Raw genomic sequence first — 21745 nt, forward strand, 5'->3', positions numbered from 1 at the left:
CAGACTGGCTCTTTCAATAATTTATGAAAGACTTGTTCTACTAATGGTAACTGAAGTTTTGCACTGGATACTTCTTTCACTGATAGTAACTCTTTATGCTTCAACAGGTATCTGTAGCTCTCAGGAGAGCCCACATAACAGGAGGCTCAAATGTATGTACTATTTACTGTGTAGCAGTCAGCAAAGGTAAACCTGCAAACTTATTGCAGCACAGGGCTACAGAAGACTGAGTGAACCTTGTAGTGCTACATGATGCAGAGCAGCACTGTAAAGACACATTAATTAGGTTTCAAAAGCCACCTCAGGAGCTAGCTTTGCTTCTCAACCTGTCTAAATAATTCAGAAGCTACATACTGCTTCTAGAGCAAGTTATGGTGGCATCTGAAAACTTCTGTTGGAGGATCATGCCTATCTGAATGGTGCGGACACACTGCAAAAGATTAGGTTAATTAGAACACACTGTTTGTATTACCACACACCATGGTAAGTAATGAGAAAGAGGAAGCCAGAGAAAGAGGAAGCCAGATCTACTGAGTCAGCTGGAACCTGGGGCATCAACTGTGCATCTCCTTTAAGAAGTCAGCAAATAGCCATGTTAAGATAACCCTAGCATAACGACACAGAGGTGTTACTGACAGAGTGATATAAAAACAGTAGGAAGTTTTCTTTTTTAGAAGTTCTCATTTCATGACTGTCCCTCTTATTCACATCATATTAATGAATCAAAGCAAATACATACAACAGGTGGCATCCATCATTCCCCACACTCTGTTAATACAGTGCAAGTAAGCAAAAGGAAAAAAAACGTTTCCATATAATGCTCCAAAAGCACTGTCATCAATTTGCTTACAATAGTAGCTGTCAGAATGGTGGGTCTGGGTTTCCTGGAATCAGAGCTGAGAAGCTTTTTAGCCCCTGAGCTATTGTTTGTATTCATGGGAACCGCACAGGGATGACTCTGGAATCTGTGACAGAAATTGAGTTTTTGTCTGGATAAAGTCCTAAATGATTAATTAGATTCTAAATAGACCAATCCTCCTGGAATATGATGTAGCCATTTAACAGAGGGCATTTACTGTGGATCCTGGAAGATCAATAGGATCAAAGCAGAAAAGACACCCATAAACATTATTTATTCTATGTTGCACGTCACTTTAAATTTAATATTATTTAATGTTTCCACATACTAATTTTTCAGCACAAAACTAAAACATATAGCCTAAGATTAATTTAAAAACCAGAAATGTGATAGTATCTTAATAGTGCTTTTTCAAAAAGTTACACTCCTGAACAAAAACTTCAGTCAAAACAGAACTGGAAATTCTAAAACATGCCTTTCACTGCTGAAAAATCTTTAAGTGACTCAAGCAATTCAGTTAACCTTCTATACAAGGTCTTTTGTCCGCCTTCCTCCCATTCTGCCTGGTGCCATGTGTCTGGGAACCACTGAGCAGGGGTGACAAGAAAATTATTACAGCCAAACTGTTTATACCCCAAGTATAACAGACAAAAGATGTCAAGAGGAACCAATATTAGGAGAAAGACATTGTAAAACCAACAACGTGATGGTATTGTTAGCATTATGGTAAAGTGTATTTTAAAATATCACCATACTGTGTGTGATTTGATAAATAGAAAATTCAGCATATCTTTGCTTCAGGAACTTTTGCTAGGACTTGGAAATTATTGTTTATAACAGCATAAACTAGACACTAGTTCCATGCTTATTTATTATTCAACACCAGAATAATCTGATGGGGACAACAGCAGCCTTAACTGCAAACAGCCCAAAACAAGCACATGATTTACTCCTCCAAAGTGTGCATGACAAAGCAGCAAGACAGCTACTGCTGCCTAGTTAACACAACTATTTCTGCACTACATCTGCAAGGCTCTCCTGAAAATAATTTATTTTAAAAAGTGAATTATAAAACAAGGTTTGTCTAGTGGATCACTGGACTAGCATTAGAGTACAAGTTTTTCTCTAAATGCAGCCATATAAAATGCAATATAGTAAAATGAATTAGTGCATAGCAGGTGACAACTCTTAAATCTGTTATTGCAAATGCAATTCTTAAGTGATGGAAATGTTTCTTAATAGTATTGTTTAACAGCATCTTCATTGATCTAATTTATAAAAGTCTTCAGTGAAACAATTTGTTTAAAGTATGACTATAAGCAAATCACTAGAATTCCATTATACTTAAAAGAAAAAAAAAAACAGTCAAATATATGCTGAAGAGTATGTTCCATAGCTCACTGAAGAACTATGAGCCCACTCTAGGTATAAATAACACTGTTCATAATGAAGTCAGCTGGGATTAGGTATTTCAAAAAAAGTGAATAGAGTACTTCAAATACTGTAAGTGAAAGGGTATTCTTGCGAAAAGAAATCATTCTAAAGCAAGATGTTTCATTAAATATCACAACTATTCAAACCAACACACCCAAACAATGAAGTCTCATAAGACTTGTTTAGTAACAGCATGCAGAGTAGCATGGGCAAAACAGCTGTCATTTTCTTTTAGCCTAACGACCTACACATTAATTATTCAAATAAATGCCTGTATCTTTACCAGATATAATCTGAATACCTGTAATGATTAATCCATAAAAATACAAATACTATGAGCATACTATTTTAATACTGAAAGACAATACAGCATGTACTAAATTCTGCAAATTATTATGTAAGGTAATCAAACTTTTCAGTAAGATTTGAGTTAGAACAGATCACTTTCAATTCAAGAGGACTTAGAATTTTAAGCCTTAATTTGAGGATGATTTATTACTTGCATTTCAGTGGCACCCAGATGGCTCCAATAGTGATCTGGGTCCCATTGTCTAGTGTATTTCACAAAATGATGGTATGAAACAGTTTCTGCCTAAGGCAGCCTAATTATGCAAAACAAGGTTGAGAGAAGCATCAAAAGCAAACAGAAGAGATCTGCCTAGTTCATCCAAAAGGTCAGGCTGATCTGGGAACACAGCCATGTTCCTAGTAGCATTTCCCCTACTGGTCCTTACTCCCTGATGAGGACAGAAAATTTCTTTTGAGCCAAATATCATCAGTGTGGAAAATGCTTTAGTTGGATCATGAATAGAAAGAGCAGTCTTACACTGTCCAGTGAAGATTTTAAGACCAGCAAGCAACATTATGGCCTTTGTGAACTGCTTAATAAGAAATCCCAAGAACCACTAAATTCAGTGTGATTGAGCACTACCACAAGCATGCCAGGAAAAACATTATGCCAGAAGCTGTTTTTCTAAAAAAAAAATTTCAAAAGAACTATTATGCACTATTTCAAAGATGATACAGGCTTCAGTGTATCAGAATCCTTTCTACCTTAGAAAAATTGATGCTAGAAAGATACTTCAAGAACATTCACAGTTCAATTGGTGTCCATCACTTAGCAATGACATAGACTATGCAACTAAAAGGGTACAGCTGATACGCATGTCTTAGATGTCTGAAGCAGCCCTGTCAAATGGAAATTACCTCTACCTTTCAGGTAAAATGACAGAACTTTGCAGAGGTCTATGTGAAATGTGACCTTGAAAAACTGTTATCTGCTGGGTTTCCAGTAATACGCTGGGTAATGCTGTAAAAGTGCTTCTGCACTGAGCAGCATAACGAAATGATGCGAGGCTATCTGGATACTGGCAGTGTGCCTCTAGAACAGAGAACACCAGGCAGGGTACCCAATAAGACTGAGGTCAGGTGGGCTGAGGTGGGCTCTGAACAGTGCCTCGTACGTTTCTGGGATGTGGAACAGGGACAGGGAGGAGATGAGAATCTCAAATGTGGATAAAGGCTGATTTCTTGACTACACTCTTCCTGTTACCTCAGATCCAGAAAAAAACATTATCTCAGTAAGCCAGCCGTTCCTTCAGTATCACACACAGTGTAATGCAGAGGTACCCAAGTGACTGGCTAATTCCTGGATTTAACCCAAGCAGCTACAGAGTCAGGAAGCAGTGCTGGCAGTGTGGCAGCACACTACCACCTAAAACATACCATGTTAGTGCCTGCACGGGCAGGTAGTTTTCTAAGTCATTCCTTACTTCCATATGAAAGAAAATACAGATCCTACAGCAGTGTTGCACGATGACACTTGGCAACTTCAAAAGCAAACTCTGCGTCTACAGCTGCTTTCCCTCAACCCCAAGCAAAGTGGTGTGATGCTAGCATACGACTAGGAGCTGCCATAAGCTGTAACGTAGAGCAGTCTGAATACCATTTTTGAAGTGATTTCTGTACTACAATGTTGAAATACTTTTACTCACCAATATAAAATTGAAAAATAGGTAAAAACTTACTACTAATTTTGCCATTCTGCTTCCAAAGCAGCCAGGATCTCAGCCTGTCCTTGAATGAAACCACAACTTAAAATCTCAAGGAAAGATTCTACAAGTTTGTGTCTTTTCTTGGTTATTGTTTAACCAAGTATGGGGTCTTACTGGTTTTATTCAGTGAAAAACCTTTTCACAACAGGTATCTTATTCCTCTGTAAACCTTTACAGGCCCTAAATGCTTCCTATTCAGAAAGAAAGAGAATATTCTCTCTGCAGATTCAGCTTCTCAATTTTGCTGCACCCATTTCATCACAGTGGAAAGCAGATATCACCTCCTTTCCTGCTTAGGAGTACTGAGTGACTGTGGGAAGTGCTGAGCACCTGAAACACTTCCACAAAACATCATGCTGGGGATGAGGATTAAGCGGCAGAGGGTGGGAGGAGAAATATCTACAATATGCTAAAGAATTTTACAGAAGCACCTACACATAAATGTTCTCAAAATAAAACCTCACAGTTATTTTGTTAAAATACAAACTTTCACTTTGTACCAAATACTTTGCATACCAGCTTGCCTATTTTATAAAAGGCTAATCTTTGCTGAAAAAAACCCAACAACTGATTTTCAGCCTCCCTTTCTACCAATAGTTTGACTACCTTCTAGTCAAATCTTGGCTACACAGAATGCTGCCGCTTTGCATCACTATAGACCAATTTATGTATAAAAAAAATAAACACAACATATCTTCTTCTCAAGATTATTAAATCTAATTTATAGAGGCATTTAAAAGAGCGTGAAAACAGACTGCTCTCCTTAGCTAATTTGAAAAGAAACTCATGTTTTTTGGAAAAAAACCTCCCAATTTTATTTCTCTTTGTATTCTTTATAAGTATTTTCTCTCAACACCTCTTGATTGTAAATTACATGATTTGGCAAAAATACAATTTAAGGGAAAAAAAAAAAGAGAGCATGAGAGAGATGGAAGTTATATACCCAACAGAAAAGTTCACTTATTTCATATCCATAGCCACCTTGCAAAACCTCCAAAACTCCCAAAAAGTATCAGATTCATAACTTTTTGTTTTCTTTCAGAGACAGGAGGTTTGAGGGTATACAGTGTAACTTGCAGTCAAACTTTAGATATTTAACCTACAGAGATGTATTAGGAGTGTAGATGCACTGCAAGTAAAACAAGCATCCCAAAGTATTTCATAATTCAGAGATCTCATCCACAATATATAAAGGGGATGGCCAAGGCCCTAAGATGCCTGAAGTCAGATATGAGAACTCTTCCAATGAATATTGTAATACTGAACATTTACACGTTTAGTTATAAAATAAACTCATACAAATTTATTTTGGCTCAAGAGCATCAGCCTTGTTTGTGTCTCAGTCAGAGACAGCTGAGCTTTAGCCTTGACTTCAGTCAGTAGCTACGAACAGGAATTTGGGAACTGGAAAGAAAAAAGGAGACATGTGGCTCTACTGTTGCATTTTTTCTTATTACTTAAGAAACATGTATTGAGAGGGAAAATTAAAGTCACACCACTACCACTTTTATTTACTATTTTAATTAGCTTCAGATGTCCTGGCCAATACAACGAGCTTTTCTTATTTGAAAGGTTCCAGGTTATTTCTAGAATTCATTTACATGCCTAAACTGTCACTGGCAGAATGATGTATGTAAAGTTAGAGTTCAAACCTAGTACAGATTCACCGATTCTTAAGAGTCTCTCTCATTACCTTAGTCTGCTTCCTGTTTAATGCAGACCTAACAATGTCATCCAGCAACTTCTATATTAAGCCCTCATCTTCTGAGTTGTAAAATGACTTACAATTCGGAAGGAATGAATTAAAATTCAGAATATAAAACTTCCAGATTCAGAATGCCTCATATTCTTCGCACTTATTACAGGCAGTCTTTCTCTTACCTTTCTCCAGAGCCCTAAAGCACATTCTAGACACTATTCTGCTTAGAAGGGATACTGAAAAAGTATTCGGATTAAACATATGTTTACAGTTCGCCCGTGCCACACTCCCCCCAAAGAATAAAAGTGTGTCTAATAGCCAATCATTACGCAATTTAAAAGATGCGAGTTAACAGGAATACTATATATTTCACAACTTTACAACTAGTAGATGCCTTTGACAATTTCCTCACTGGCCGAGAATTCAATCAGCGTTTTAACAGAGCCACGTGCATTATTTTTTTTACTATAACACAGATTTCCCAAATGGGATTAGAGCTCCATTATTCTAAGCATTGTGCAATCATAAGTATCTTCTTGTTCAAAGAACCTTATGATTAAGATAAAATGACATGACTGAGTGAAAGCTGTAATTGCAAAGAATCAAGAGAGAACAAAGGAAGCAGGCTCAGGCAAAAACATACACTAATCCTTGTACTATTAATTCAAGGATTAAAAAAATACAAGGGGTGAATAATTATCCCAGAGTTATATATTTTAAACTAAGAATTTAGAAGAAAGTGTATATTGAAATCTAAGAAAATATGGTCAAGTAAACCCAAAACACTTAACATTTGCCTACAGATATCATAAAGGAAAATACTTAATTTGTTTAAAGTGGGACAAAACTGAAAGCTCCCACTAATGGTCATTTGGTGCCATCCTCTACAGGCAGGAATAAATTGTATAAGCATGGCAGAAGAAATGAATATAAAAAGGAGTATCTGTCAAGATAGACCTCGATATGTGTATTGGTCCATCCCCTGGGGCTGGAGCAATCTGAACTATACAAAATACATTCATTAACTGAAGAAAAAAAAAAACAAAAACAACGGTAATTTAATTTCCACAGAGACCAAAATAGCTTCATTTAAATGTAGGCTCTATCATTGACCTTCCTGTGTTTATAGTCTACAAATCATATTAATGAAATTAAGAATAATAAAAAAATTTATTCAAACCTCATTTCTTTAAACATACTTTATGCATGTGATTTCCATGAGATTAAGTGTTTAAAAGTTCAAAAATACCAAAAAGTGTCTATTTCACTATCTGTAAAATGGGGATAACAACATGTTAGAAGGAATCCGTGTAGAGAAATACATGTCCCAGGTACTCAGCTAATGAGCTGAGCGCACTGAGAAAACACCACTAACACAGAATTAATTCAGAATGTCATGGATAGTATGCAATTAAAGCAGCAGCCATAGACTCAGTAACACAGGAAATGCAAAACAAAACCAAGTAGCTACCGCACTCCCTTTCCATTTTTAGCACTAAGGAAAAAGTAGTCTAAGATTACACAGAGTTGACATCACATTATCTTACACAAGAATACATTAAATAATTGGGATTCAAATAAAATGCTGGTGTTTATCATGTATATACATATACCATCATAAATACCATTACAATTCAGCAGTAATGTAGCAATGTCAAAGTCAAGCCTAATACCTGATGAAACCTGATAGGATTTTTTATTTATTTGGGTGTTGTGTTTTGTTTTTAGCAGAATACAGAGAGAAAAAGAAACAGAGAAGAGCTCTACAGATTACTCATGCAATCTGAGACACAAAACCATTTTTTCTGGCTTCTCTGTCATACCACCACTAGAGATTCTGAAAATTGTATTTATTTAGCAATTCTGCTGATGATGTGAGAGTAGCATGCACTCCCTCTGCCATCGCTGCACAGAGCCAACATTGCTAGTAGCTTAGTAAAAGGCTTATTTTGTCACAAAAATATGTGAGCATGACTTTCAATGTGACAAAAAAACAACCCTCCCCACTGACAGATTTGGCAGGTGGAAAGGTGACTAGCTTACACAATCATTTTTCCTACTACCACTACATTTTTTAAAATACTAGCTATAATTATAACCTCTCCTGAGGGTCAATTTTAGAAAATGTTGCCAGTTGTTCAAATCTCCCTCTCTTATGCATATCTATACATGTCAACATTTTCTTATGTGAAATTTGTAACATCTGACAGAGTGAACATATATACCAAGGTTTGGGGATAGAAGGGAAGGTCAGAGAGGCAAGGGGCTTAATATTGGAGCACAGTAGCTACAAATCCTGAAGAAATTGGCACAAAACAATGGTTAGCTGGAATGAAAAGTCCTTCTGACTGATATTCCTTTAGGGCACTGATATCAGAGGCTGTTCAGACAAAAAGACCAGTTAAGACACAAAACCTCACCAGCTGCACTTTAGATGAGAACATCCAAAACTGACAAGACTACTCTATGCAATACTGCCAATGCTTATTGGTTTGAGGTACCTAATCTGTTACTGGCTTACACCTTGACTCCTATGATCAAAAAGTTGTTGCTTTATCTATTTTTTGTGCATACACCATCTATGGAGGGTTGCCTTTTTTTTTTTTTTTTTTTCTTTTTCATCCAGTGTAGCTCTGTTTTTCCCTTCTGTAGTTCTTTGTGAAGTCAGTTAGAAGAAGATCAAATGAATCAGTATTGAGGGAGGAGAGACAAGTCCCTGGTCCACTGCATTTTCTAACACCAGTAAGGTACCACTGCCAAGGAAGACATAATGTACTTTTCCAAGGATTCCCAACTCTTTTGATAGAACATGACTCAGGTGGTTTGCAGAGATCCTCTTTCATTAGCATCCACATAAAATTCCGGAGGCAATTACGACAATTACTGACAAAGAAATACTGCTAGTGAAGTACTTAACAGATACTATGTATTAGGACAATTTAGCTACAGGAAATGAGGATGAATCCACACCGTGTGAAAAAACAACACATACTTTAGAGAGAAACAGTGGTAAACGGACCATAGCTGGCAACTGCATGGAGTACTACTGACCTCAAAAATCTGTAGTTGTTTGTACTCAAGACACTTGACATTTGAGGTCACAAAACAAATCAGAAGATGAAACAAACAAACAAAAAAGACTTTCTAATCCATTTACAAAACTTTCTATGGTCCTTAACACCAAATAAAGGAACACCTGACTAAAAGAAAAATAACAAGAAAACAAACAGAAAACCCTAGACTTTAGTTATTTTAAAAATTTAATGTGAAAAGCTTATACCCACTGACTCTTGCTCTTGAATCCATTTTTAGTTCCTTCAGTGGAGTCTTCTAGGGAGCCCTACAATGCAGGTTTGTCTTGAACAAGGAACTCTGATTTACAGCTTTTTATATTTCTCCTTGAAGATCTACTATCCAGATCACAGGAACAAAAGATAGTGCACTCTCAGCTGATGACACACCTTATCAGCTTTCCCACTTGCGTATTTCTTTTACACCTTCACTTTCACCTCTTCATTTCTTTAAGTGACAAAGATGACCAAAGGGAATGAATTTGAGGACACCTCCACTTACTATCACCAGGCTTAATTTTGAAAGAATGAAATTTATTCCCTTTGCCTTTAAGTAAGAAAATACATGTTGACTTGGAATATATAAGGACAAAAAATATATCTCGGTGTCTGCTAACCCCAAAACGCTAACTTTCATATGCATTACGTTTATTGTTACATTTTCTATTAGTGGTAGGTTGGGTTTGGTTTTTATTCTTTTTCCACTCCCCAAACAATTTACCAGAGAACTCATTAAAAAAGGCACACAAAATTCAGGAAAACAGATTTATGAAGAATCAGTTTCATTTGTGAAGGACTTACTTTCTATTGAAATAAAAAAGCATCCCATCTAAACAAAATATAAATAAATTTCTAAACAGCATATCTATAAAAGGAAATAGTATTAATATAAAGCTAGCTTTTTCTTCTTCAATTCAAAAAGGAATTAATCAAATGTCTTGACCAAAACTTAACCTTTTCCGCTTATTATTCCAGTCTGCCACATCTACAGGAAATAGATCACCAAAACAGATGGAGTGAATAGATATTTTTACCTCCCAGTGGCTGAACACCAGCTGCGGACTGGCCAGGCCACTAGTTCTCTTCCTGATTTCATCAGCAAAACCAAAGCTTTCTGCTACTGGCAGGACTGCCTTAATAATAAACACATCCGTCCCCTCTTTCATCTCCTCTTGTAACACTCTGCCTTCTCTTTTGGACAAGACAGCATACACACGACCTGCAAAGACATGATTTTGATGAGCTTACCAATATCCTTATATTCTGTGTCATGAAGAGAAAAACATAAATATTTATCCAGGAAACTTCAGCATTAAGTAAAATACGTACCTACTTTGGCTAAAATTCTTCCTTGTAAGTCGTTCAATTAAGTGGAGCCATTAAATTCAAACAAACAACATACTCTACCAGTACAATGTGCAGAACCATGTGAGTAACATTTAATAAACTATTACTACTGAGTGGATCCAGACAATGCTTGCACTAGGTGCATTTTATACAATCATATGGCGGTTTTTTAAAAGGCACTTTGCCAGATTACGTGCCTAACTTGCTTTATTTCTTACAACCAAATCTTCGAGAAACATTACTGAGAAATATCATTGTGTTTCAGGAATCATATCTTAGCTACCTTTAGAAGTTTGTTTGGATCAACATATCCCTCTCTGTATGATACTTGTCCCAGACACTGCAGTGCTATTCTAATCACAGAAAACTAGTTTATCTGAAATACTACGTATTTATTATGCTTAATGTGTTCAATTAATTTTTTAATTATTTCAGACTTAAGTTAGTAATGGATAATTTTTATTTTTCTTTCCCAAATAAATATTCAATCCATGGAAATACAGTGTATATATCATGAAAGTAGCTGTGAAAACACCCATGTTTGACTTTACAGTAGGCATTGATTTTTTAAAATGTTTTTGCAAATTTATGGGCTAAGTATTCTACAGACAAATACATCTGTGTTGATCAAGATAATAAAACCACAAGAAAACCTACGCATTGAAAAAATGTTTTAGGAATGCCTTCATTTACAAATGTGAATAGTTAATAAGTATAAGATGTAGAACTTAACTTTACAAGTACCTTGCTGTGAAGAACATGTTTATATCAGTTTCTAAGAGGTTCAAATATTTTATATTATATTGCACTGAGAAAACATGAACGCATACTGCTACTTTTTAAACAGCTGGGCAAAACTGACTCTTACTGGAAATAATTAGAAATATAGAGTACTTCGTAATACTGGCCATCTATTCTGACTTGACAGAAAGATATTAAATACTATAGCCACATACATTGATTTGCACATATACTGTAAGCTTTTTGTGGAATACCAGAGACAATGTTGGAGTGGGTTTATTTGCCTTTATTTTTCAAATACATAATCTGGTCCCTGTTCAGGAAACTCATCACAAGCATACAGCTAGTACAGTTAAATCTTCCTGTCAAATGCAGGTAATGAAGCATCAGTTCAGCACCAATCATTTCAGAGTTTATAGTTTTCTAATAAAATGTGGGTTGAAATGTTCTATCATCACTGATCATTTTATCTGCTCATGCCCTTACCAGGACATCCTCACCGTTCCTCTGACTGAACTTCACCTTTGCTATGCACAACAGTCATCTTATTGCTCATGAGGAAATTGAGGAAATACTTAAGATTCTGTATTTTAAATCACAAAAAGATTAAGGCATTCTGAAGATAAGTCGCCGAGTTTGCCATGCACGTACAATCTTTGTTAACATAACTAAGCAATTTCAAGCCTATGGAAATTTCAGTGAGTCCAGAAAACTCTCAGATATGAAAGGGTCATATCTCAGCACAGCTCACAATTCAGTAACTGCTTTAAAATGCAAGCTTAAACATACACACTGCAAAAGAGCATCACATCATGGTCACTATACATATACTGTGTATGTACCACACAGTATATATTAAAGCTATTTGTTAAAGCAAGTAAGTTCCAAACCACTTTACAGGTTATTAATGTTATAATTCAAAATATTTATTTTACTAATTCTTTTAAGTAGGATCTAGAAAACTTTGCACACATATTAATGAGATAAGTAAGGCAACATTTATCACAAAGCACTTCAGATGCACATATTCTGGCTGTAGTTCACTGAAGGTTATTCTTTGAAAACATAAAAGCCAGAAGACAATTTATAGCTTACTAAACGGTTTCTAGCTACATGTATTTCATATATGGAGCATAGCCTCAATTAATGCTACCACAATGAAGGTCTTCAGTTTTACCACTATGGGCAGACGAGTATACTGAGTAAACACTGGTTCTACCTCTACACTAATCAGCTGAATGAATTTAGCAGTATCAATCACTAAGAAATACTTTTAAGATCTTCCTATTCAAAACAGTTATTTTGAAAACATGATACCACTTCAAAAACAGCTTCAAGGTGCTGCAACATACAGAGTAAGTCTGTGCATAGTAAGACTCGCTTTAAATATGTATTAAGTACAGCTCCTTAAAATATTTAAGTCCTGTTCACCACTTTACTGAAGGATACTTCAGTGCATCAGGTGAAAATGTTAAACAATTTCTGTATTCCCTACATCCTAAAAGAAGTGAAGCTTCATACTGGAACGAAATACCGTGGAAGGACAACAGGATCACCATTTGCAAGAGCCTAGGGGTCACCGTAAACTTAAACAGGGAAGGAGGAGCTGTTCTTCTGTTTTGGAATCTGCATGTTTTCACTCACACAACTGAGCCAGAGATAATACTATGAATTGATGTGAATTGCCCCCTCAAATGCTGTCATCTAAAATTTTAATAACTTCATTATAAAAAAAAAACCAAAAAAGACATACAAATTGCTATCAAAATAAAAATTAAAAAAAAAAAAGCTACAAATACAGTCTGGTAAAGTCCTTTCCTGACTAAGCTTCACTGACATCAGCAAAACGAAAAGACAGTCTCTTGAAACACAAAAGTCAGAACGGAAGAAGAGCTCAAAAGGTAGGAATATCAACAGGCAAAAGCTAATAATAATTAAACATGTAATATTAGTTCAGAATATTCTTCAGCTTTTGGGAGTTTACATGGAACTTCCATAAAGTAGGAGCGTGTAAAAATGGATTTTTCTAGTGAACTAACTGTAGGAAAGAGACGCTCAAAGTACAACCTTACTGGGAAACATCAGGCGTATGCAGGACACAAGCCTAAACCCAAGGCCCGATACACTGGACACGTATAAGCTTGCAATGCATTTCTGTGTTCCCCTCTCCTTGCTCCTCTCCTCAGTTCCAGTTCAGTTTATTTTCGTTGTCAGAAAACTCTGATGGAAAAAGTTTTACATACCGAGACAACAAACATAAAAGAACTAAGCTTCTCAGAAGCTAGCATCTTAGAAACAAGCAGATTAATATGAAAATACATTAAACTCAACTGAGTATCAGTGTATGGAAGACCAACAGAAGGACTAAAGTTACAAAAGCCAGCAGTTTATCACATGTCAACAGCCAAGTCTTACTGGATAGCATGCATACTCTTCAATTCTCCTAACGTAATTGCAATTTTAGCTTAAACTTCCATAACAAAAATTAAACCCATGAATTTGTAATGGACTAAGTGCATGTCCATGATTATTACCACACAACTCACATTCATTACACTAGGGTAATCTGCTTGCATGTCTGAGTCCTAAATTGCACTCATTATATATATATATATAAAATGAGTGTGTGTATACATATACACACATATATATGCATACATATATACACACACACTTTTATATATATTTCATATATATATCTCAGAAAGCCATGTTCCCATTTGGTTTTATGGTACAATTGATGAGTCAATGCCTGTTAATTACATCACTATAAACAATCATGCTTTTTCGGTTGTGGGCATTTTTGAAAACAGCAATTTATACAAACTGGTATCTTGCTTATAGCTTGATGTAGCGATTCAGAAATATTGTGCCAATGTGCTCCTGAAACAGTAAACACTACAAAGTTTAATTTTGATAGGCATTCTTACAGGTTAAAAAACAATTAAAGACAGTTTAAAATGCAGAAGTTCTATGTCATAGTAAGTTGCAGTTTAAGGTAATGTGCTAACAAGCTTACTGCAGGATACCTTTAACCAGGCCTACCAGAACCTCCAGAAAACCACAGGATCATGCATCTGTACAAAACAATTGATCATTCAAAGGCACTTCTTGTCACTGTATACAATTGTAGATTTTGCTCTTCGGACCAATTTGCTTTGTGTAACTTCTATCGTTATGCTTGTGTGCACAACAGATGACGTTTTTACAACAAATAACCAAATCTTTAATTACGGTATGTGGGATACACTATCATTTCTCACATAATTAGTATAGTCAAATTAAATCCGCTGATAACTTAAATGCAATGGAAGTTAATTTTAAAGAAAATCTTGGTGCATTGGATCAGATTCAGCATGCGAGCAACTCCCATGGAAAACTCCAAGAACAAATGTTAGGGTAAGTTAAGTGGTGTTGTAAGTAGGTCATAAAAACAAGTTTAAGTAGGTGTAAGTGGTAAGGTAATATAAGTCACATAAATTTGGTATGCACTGGGTTTGCAAAGTGAGCCACTTGCATACCAGAAGGATACAGATGCTACTAAAACAAAATTGTAAAAACTACCAACTGGACTGTAACAATAATTTAAAATTCTCTCTTTTCCCTGATGTTACTTCTACATCAATTATTATATTAACTTAAAACATCTTGAAATGGCATTTCCTAAGATTCTGCACTCATTTTACAAACAGGATAGGTTTCCTCATCTCTTCATGGAACTAATGCTTAATTATGAGGCACAATACTGATATGCATGTTTACTGAAGTTGGTATTACAAAAAGTTCATAAAAAGGCAGCATTTTGTATCTTGCACTTCCAAAAAAGTGTAGGATTGCTATTTATGCATACATTTCACATAAGCAAGAAAAATGCTACGTTTTCATTCAGAACAGTATAAACATTACAGGCATCAGAGAGTCACTTACAGATCTACTGGAGAACTCTAAAATTCTGACAAAACTTTTAATCAAGTTATACTTTCTGATTCAGTCTAATATATAAAACCTCAGCTTGGAACTCAAAGCAAATTCCTGACAAAGGTTTATTTTGTCTGTCTTACCTAAAACTTCTGCAGTAGCCATAATTTCACATGTGTACATTGCTGCCATAAGCCTTTGTGGTTTTGCTTGCAAGGCATAACGACAAGCTTCCTTCATGGTGGCAATCAGTTGTCCAGAGAAGGGACCATAACAATCAGCAAGTAAAACTTCTCCTTTGTGTTTACTAATTTTCTCAGATGATTTTGGAACACTTTGACTGCTGTCCTGCTGTTCATCATTTGCACTGCAAATTTCATCAGTGCAACTGCTTGTTAGAGTAGCATCTTCATTTTGTTTATGTTCTATGGCATCACATTCTCCCGAACCCTGACTACTAGTCGACGGCATCTCTCCAACTTTATTTATTTGCCATTTTTCCACTGTAAAACAAACACCCATGAGGGGTTCTTCACACATGGGACCTGAAAGCGTAGCCAGCTGAAATCCACTTACTATACTGTTGTCAAAGTCTCTGTATTTACTTACTTCTTTCACAGCATTTCCAAGGCACTGCCACACGGACCTTTTATAGCCCTCAAAATTATATAACAAAATATTAGGCCCACACTTCCGTGGTCCAAATGACCAGATCTGATCAACAGCATTTCTCCACTTCCTTCCCTGCAAATTTTGCTCCAGCTTTTGTTTGAATTCCTTGATCCTATCCAGAGTCTTCTGATTTATCTCATGAGTTTTTTTATCTTCATTCAGAGATGAGTTGAGTTGCTCCATAGTTCGAATTAAGTCACTGTTTTCTTCAAGAAGTCGAGTTACCTCCTCAGGAAGGGGCACTGCTCTTACACTGAGAGTAGCTTGTTTATTCGGAGTAGATATTGTAACAAGCCCATCTGAATCGACTTGAATTCCTTCTGGAATTTTATTTTGGTCCTCTTTTGTTTGGTGTATGACAGCAACTTTCTGCTGTTTTCCTATTTCTTCATTCACCATATCAACTTTTGGAGGTCTTGTTATTGTCTCTCGGAATGGTATAATAGGTGCCGATACACTAATCTGTACCTTTGCAAACCTATAAAATAAAGATTAAAAATTAGTTTAAAATTTAAAAAATACTTTTAAACTGAGGGTGGGAGGTAGGACAATGGCCTTAGCATGGAACAGATGTTCATGAATAAATCTGATTGCAACATAGATTACTAGGTAATGCATTTCAAACTCAAACTCTTGAAAAACTTTATGTAAAAAGAAGCATTGCTTCTTATGTCTTAAAAAAGATTTGGAAAGGAACTGAAGAAAATAAATGAAAAAAAGCATTGCTGTGCCTCTGTGTAAATTACTGGTTCACCCACATCTTGGAAACTATGTGCTGCTGTTCTCTCCCCTCAAACAAGATACAATAGAACTAGAAAAAAAATGAGAAAAGGACAATCAAAGGTACGAAAGTACATGCAGCCTTCAGATGTTTCAAGGATACAACAGAGGTCTACAAAATTATGAGGGGCATGGGGAAGGCTGATCAGGATTAACTTACAACCAAACCACAACAGGCTCTGAACAGGCCTTGAACCAGAAATGATTAAGGCCTGGGAGAGTGTTCCAGTTACTTGTTTTAACTCGTCCCCAAACATCTGCTCTAGGCCACACTGCTGCAGACAGGGAACTGAGCAAGACGGACACTTGATCTGAACCAGTACATCTGTTCGTACAGTGAGATGCTCCGAAAACATGAAGCACTGGGTAAGCTGAACAAGCTCTTGTAAAGCGTGGAGCCAGGGTTCTAAAACCTTGTGAGTTAAGGGTAGGGACTCTCTCTGCAGTTAGGAGCACTTGGAGAGCTGATACTCCCATTTTCTCCATACTCCTGGCACAGGAGATTCAAATCTGCGCACAATACTAAGCTGCCCATGTGCATGAAAATAGCACTGCAGCACAGAAGCGGGAGGAGCATTAACACAGGGAAAAAAAAACCTGGTGAATTCATATTGTGATTAGCTAGTGTAAGCCTTAACCACTATTCTCCTTGCAAACCTGAAGGATCAATCATAATTGTGATCTTGTAGCAAAAGTAAATATATGAGGCACAATTCTAAAGGCAGAAGTCATTGAGTACCTACTTTGGAATGCCCTTAAGTTGGCTTGAGGAAGGGAACAAATTTCAAGTGAAATAGCTACTCCTGAGTATCACCATATAGGGACACATTTGTTATAGAATTATGCCAGATAATTATTTCGTGTATAGACCTGTCATTAGTAGAAGTCTTTTCTCTACTATAAAGCAAAACACAACCCCTCTCCCTCATACATTCCAAGTAGCTTTATACTGTCATCGCTTCAATGAAAATTCAGTGATGTGTTTTTTAATAAAGTGACTTATGTGAGTACAGTTTTATACAAAACTAAAACATAAATAAAAGAAACTATGGAGATATTTAAAATAAATTGACCGTTAACTACGGACAAAAACTAAACTATCAATTCTGTACCAGAAAACCCTATTATTTCAGGTCATTAAATGCTTTTCAGTTTGTTGGAAGAGTTTATATTGGAAGATTCACAAAGATAATAGAATTTCCTAATGGAAGAAAACAAATGAATTTTTAAGGCTGTGTATGAATCTTATTTCTGGACTAATTAAGAAAAGGTAAATTCAATCTTTGCCTTTAAAGGACCAGAGAAAGCACAAAATAAAATGGGGTATGAGACAGTAGGTGAAGATTTTGGTCTTTTTCCATGCCAAAAGAAAGGGAAAAATTTTACCAATGCAGTTCAGTCTGTTTAACTAATTTATAGTCTGCTTTGCAAGAGTGCTGGTGATTTTCAAAGGAATTATTTTGGGTTAAGAGTTGAAAGAAACAACCTAGGCAGCTTTCTTTTTTCTTTTAAACTAAGCTGGGAAACACCCTACACAGTGAAGAAAACCCGTGTTGGAAATAAAAACATTTAGGAAGAACTAAGTACAGCAGACCACAATAAGACAGAATGACAGAAGTTTCAACGATACTGTAGCATTGGCATTTATAACAGTGATAAAGTGTGATTATTAAGGAACTGATACATTGCTCGCAGCAACACTATTAACCAACAGCAATTTTTTTCAGATTAGTTTGTATTTATTATTTGTCTTGAAGTAAGTACTCTGCAGGAAAGCTTTCACTACATTTTAGAAGGTATTTCTATGATGAGATGAGGAAAATTAATTACTAGTGATTAAAATGCTCTAAAAGTAAAAGCTTCACATCTTTGAGTATGCCAACGTGTTATTTTACCAGCTAGCTAAGAAGTGCCAGATTTGTCAGCTCTTTTATATATTTAATAAACATCTCTATATTTATTCATAAAGGATCACCTGTTTTATCTTCAAATACAACTTCATGACTTCAAAACATCCTGTATGATATTTTGTCTGTTTACTGTAATCACAGGAGCTGAAAATTGCCAATGGCACCACGGCAAAACCCTGTTTTTTTAAGAACTGTGAAATGGATGTTTATTAAGTGCACATAATCAGCATCTCGTTCAAATACATTCAAGATTTAACTCAGCTGAAGATACTGCAATGTTGAAACATTCTCATCAGATCTGGAAAATAGCCTGTATTTTTCACCTCATCTGAAGGGGAAACAACAGTCTCACTGCAAAGTCTCCCAGGAAACACCTTGTTTGGAAATGAAACATTCCTACCACTGGTAAAATGGTAATCCTGTAACAGTTTTTTCTAGCTATATAATCTATACAAATTATACTGTACTGATTACTGTCTCACTGCTAGACTTACAACCTGTGGTACAGCAAGTTAGCATCAGATCAATGGACAAGGGGTTTGGGATTATCATTTAGGCATGAAGGCATAAAAATAATGTTTGATACTGCCAGTTGAATTAGGCTCTGTTTTTAAAACACATGGAGACAACAAGACCATAATAGGAATGACCTGTTTCTAAGGTCTGGATATTATTTACCTTCATTTATACAACATTCCTGCTAATGAATGTTTATGTAGAACTATACTATTATACAAACAGAAAGTTAGTTTTTGGACAAGTCACTGATCCCTGTGAAGGAGGTGCAGTTAGATTTTCATGCTGCTAGAGTTTACATCAAAACCAAAATTAACAAAAATCATGTTTCAGTATGCATGGCTTAAAGGATCTTACTTATGTGACTGCACGGACATCTATGAGGCTAATACAATGCATTCAGGAACGCTCATACTTCAACTCTATTTCAGTCTAAAGCTGAAATATTTTGCTGTAATCAGTTTTAGACTAGCCACTATTCTGCATCAAGCCTCAGTTCTAATTAGTAGTACCTACAGCTGTAAGCTAGTAGCTGACTAGTTACCTGCAATAAAACCACCACAACTACTGCCACTTGAAATGCTATTCAAGCAAACACAGCTCGAAGTAACTCAACAGTTTTAATCTACATAATTTGAGCCTTGAGACAACAATCAAAGGCTCTGTCTTTTGCACTGTGAAATACATGGACCTAGAAGCTCTAAAGCAACTTATTTGAACTACTTCACAAGTCTGGGAACAGTGATGATTAACATTATCTCTGTTTCTCTGTGATTGGTAATCTTGGTATTTTAAACTCCCTTTTATTAAACCTTGCACTACGCCTTCATATGAGGTACAATTCATTGCATCAAAAATTGCTCTAAACCAGATTATTTTAGAAGTTATTAGTCTAAACTCCAAGAAAAGTGCAACTCATAGAAAAAAAAAAAATCAAGCTAGGATCATGTCTGGATTTTTGTTGCAGCTAAGCATGAATAACAACTGCCAGGGGTTATTACACAGAAAATGGAAGTCAGGCACTACTTTACTCAGGCAACCAGCATTAAGTTAACTGAAATAATTTTGTCCTTTGTTCTGATAACCACTATTATAACAGTTTCATGATATAAAGCGATGCTTTCAAGTCAGCTGAAACATTTTAGGAACATCAAATGTTGTGAGTGATGGCAAGAAAAAAGGAAAAATGATTTATTACATTTCTCTGACAGACTCAGAGTTGTGTATTCTTCTTAAGCACTCCCGAGGTGTTAGCAGGTTCATTAAATGACAACAAAAGGACTAACCAAAATTTCCTAAGTTCTGGTAAATTTTGGCAGACTGATAAAAAAGTCGCAGAGGAAAAGCAAATGTAATTGTAAATTTTATTTTCATGGGACTCAAAACCAGGAGATCTATCCTTTTTGCAATTTTTCCATGCACTTGTATTATACTAAAAAAACCAAACAAAAAACCCCCACACCCACCATCTTCATTCTCTTTGCTTCTCATTCTGAACAGGGCAATTTAATCCCCTCATGCTTAGTATTTGCAATACTCTTTGGACAGAAAGTTCTAAAATTTCTATTGTAAAATGCAGAAAAAAAATGTTAAAAGGTCTAATTTATTACTCTATTCAAAAAGAACTAATTAGGAAAAAAATAAAAATAAATTTAGGAAAATTAAACAGAACATCCATATTTAATCATTTAGACAAACAGGGATGACTGATCTTTTATTTGTTTCCATGTCTCTCTACATCTTTGACAATAAGTATCACTTGAACATAATTTTCTAAGAACACACTAGGAAAACTAAAATTAAATATGTGCCTTTGAAAAAGTTTGATTAAAATCTTGACAAAGACAATTCAGTGTAGTTTCAACTCAGCAGAATATCCTCAGTTTCTGTAATCACTCCAAAAATGTCGACTCTTCAAAACCCAGTTGATAGAATTGTAATAGATGCTAAGATCAGAATCCTGCCCGACTACTTCAAATGTGACTTAAACATTTTGAATAATAACCTTTCCCAATACATTTGGGGAAAATCTTGTGGGTCACATTTTAAGGGTATTATACACTGTCTCGATCCCTGGTCCACAATTTGCTATTCCAAGCTATGTGTGCTTAGGAGTTAAACATTTGTACAGAAACACACACTGTGGTGAAATAACTAACATTTCAGACCACAACCTTTCCTCTAATAGTTAACTGATGCAAGTTTACCACTGCCAGAACTCACATGGAATCCATGAGGAACAGTGTGAAACAGGGATCCCATTCTTCACTTTTCCTTCCAAAAAATGGGAAGAGAAGAAGGGACAACTCTTGTCCCACCAGCTAGTATGTGAGGGATGGCAGCTAAGATATGCTAAGTCCTCAGAGATGGCTACAAGGAGCACAAGCTAGTAAACACACTCGCTCCCAACTCCTTTTGGGAGCTGGTACCCAAGTGAGAAAAAAAGATATCAGGAACCTTATGTCAAGTCCAAGTGGGTCAATGGTGGGAGTCCTGGTAGTCTGTGCCCTCAGGAATTTCTTGTTTCTGCTCACGATGCTACAAGCACAGAGCGTTTATGTGCTTTGGTAGTTTGAAACACTGACAATGTTTTTTTGAGGAATACACAAAATGGTCACTCTTGACAGTTTATAGTTCTCATAACAAAAACCAAGCTAGATTACAACTCTGAAAAAAAACAAATTATTTTACAAAAGAAAAGGTTAGGAATGTAAATAGAGGGACTGCTATTAGCTGCTCACTAT

The 21745-nt window shown here is 35.9% G+C and overlaps 1 protein-coding gene across 2 annotated transcripts in view; it reads right to left on the minus strand.

Annotated features, from left to right (window-relative positions):
• Positions 1-21745, minus strand: part of EFL1 (elongation factor like GTPase 1) — a 79720-nt gene that overhangs the window by 3343 nt on the left and 54632 nt on the right. For both annotated transcript variants that reach the window (XM_074880105.1, XM_074880106.1), the window contains exons 18-19: positions 15267-16273; positions 10152-10336 (exon numbers count right to left, since the gene is read on the minus strand). In XM_074880105.1, the coding sequence (XP_074736206.1) occupies positions 10152-10336; positions 15267-16273 (1192 nt within the window). The remainder of the gene's footprint in view (positions 1-10151; positions 10337-15266; positions 16274-21745) is intronic.

The sequence above is a fragment of the Strix uralensis genome, chromosome 11 (genome assembly GCF_047716275.1).
Source record: "Strix uralensis isolate ZFMK-TIS-50842 chromosome 11, bStrUra1, whole genome shotgun sequence".
Taxonomy (NCBI): Eukaryota; Metazoa; Chordata; class Aves; order Strigiformes; family Strigidae; genus Strix; species Strix uralensis.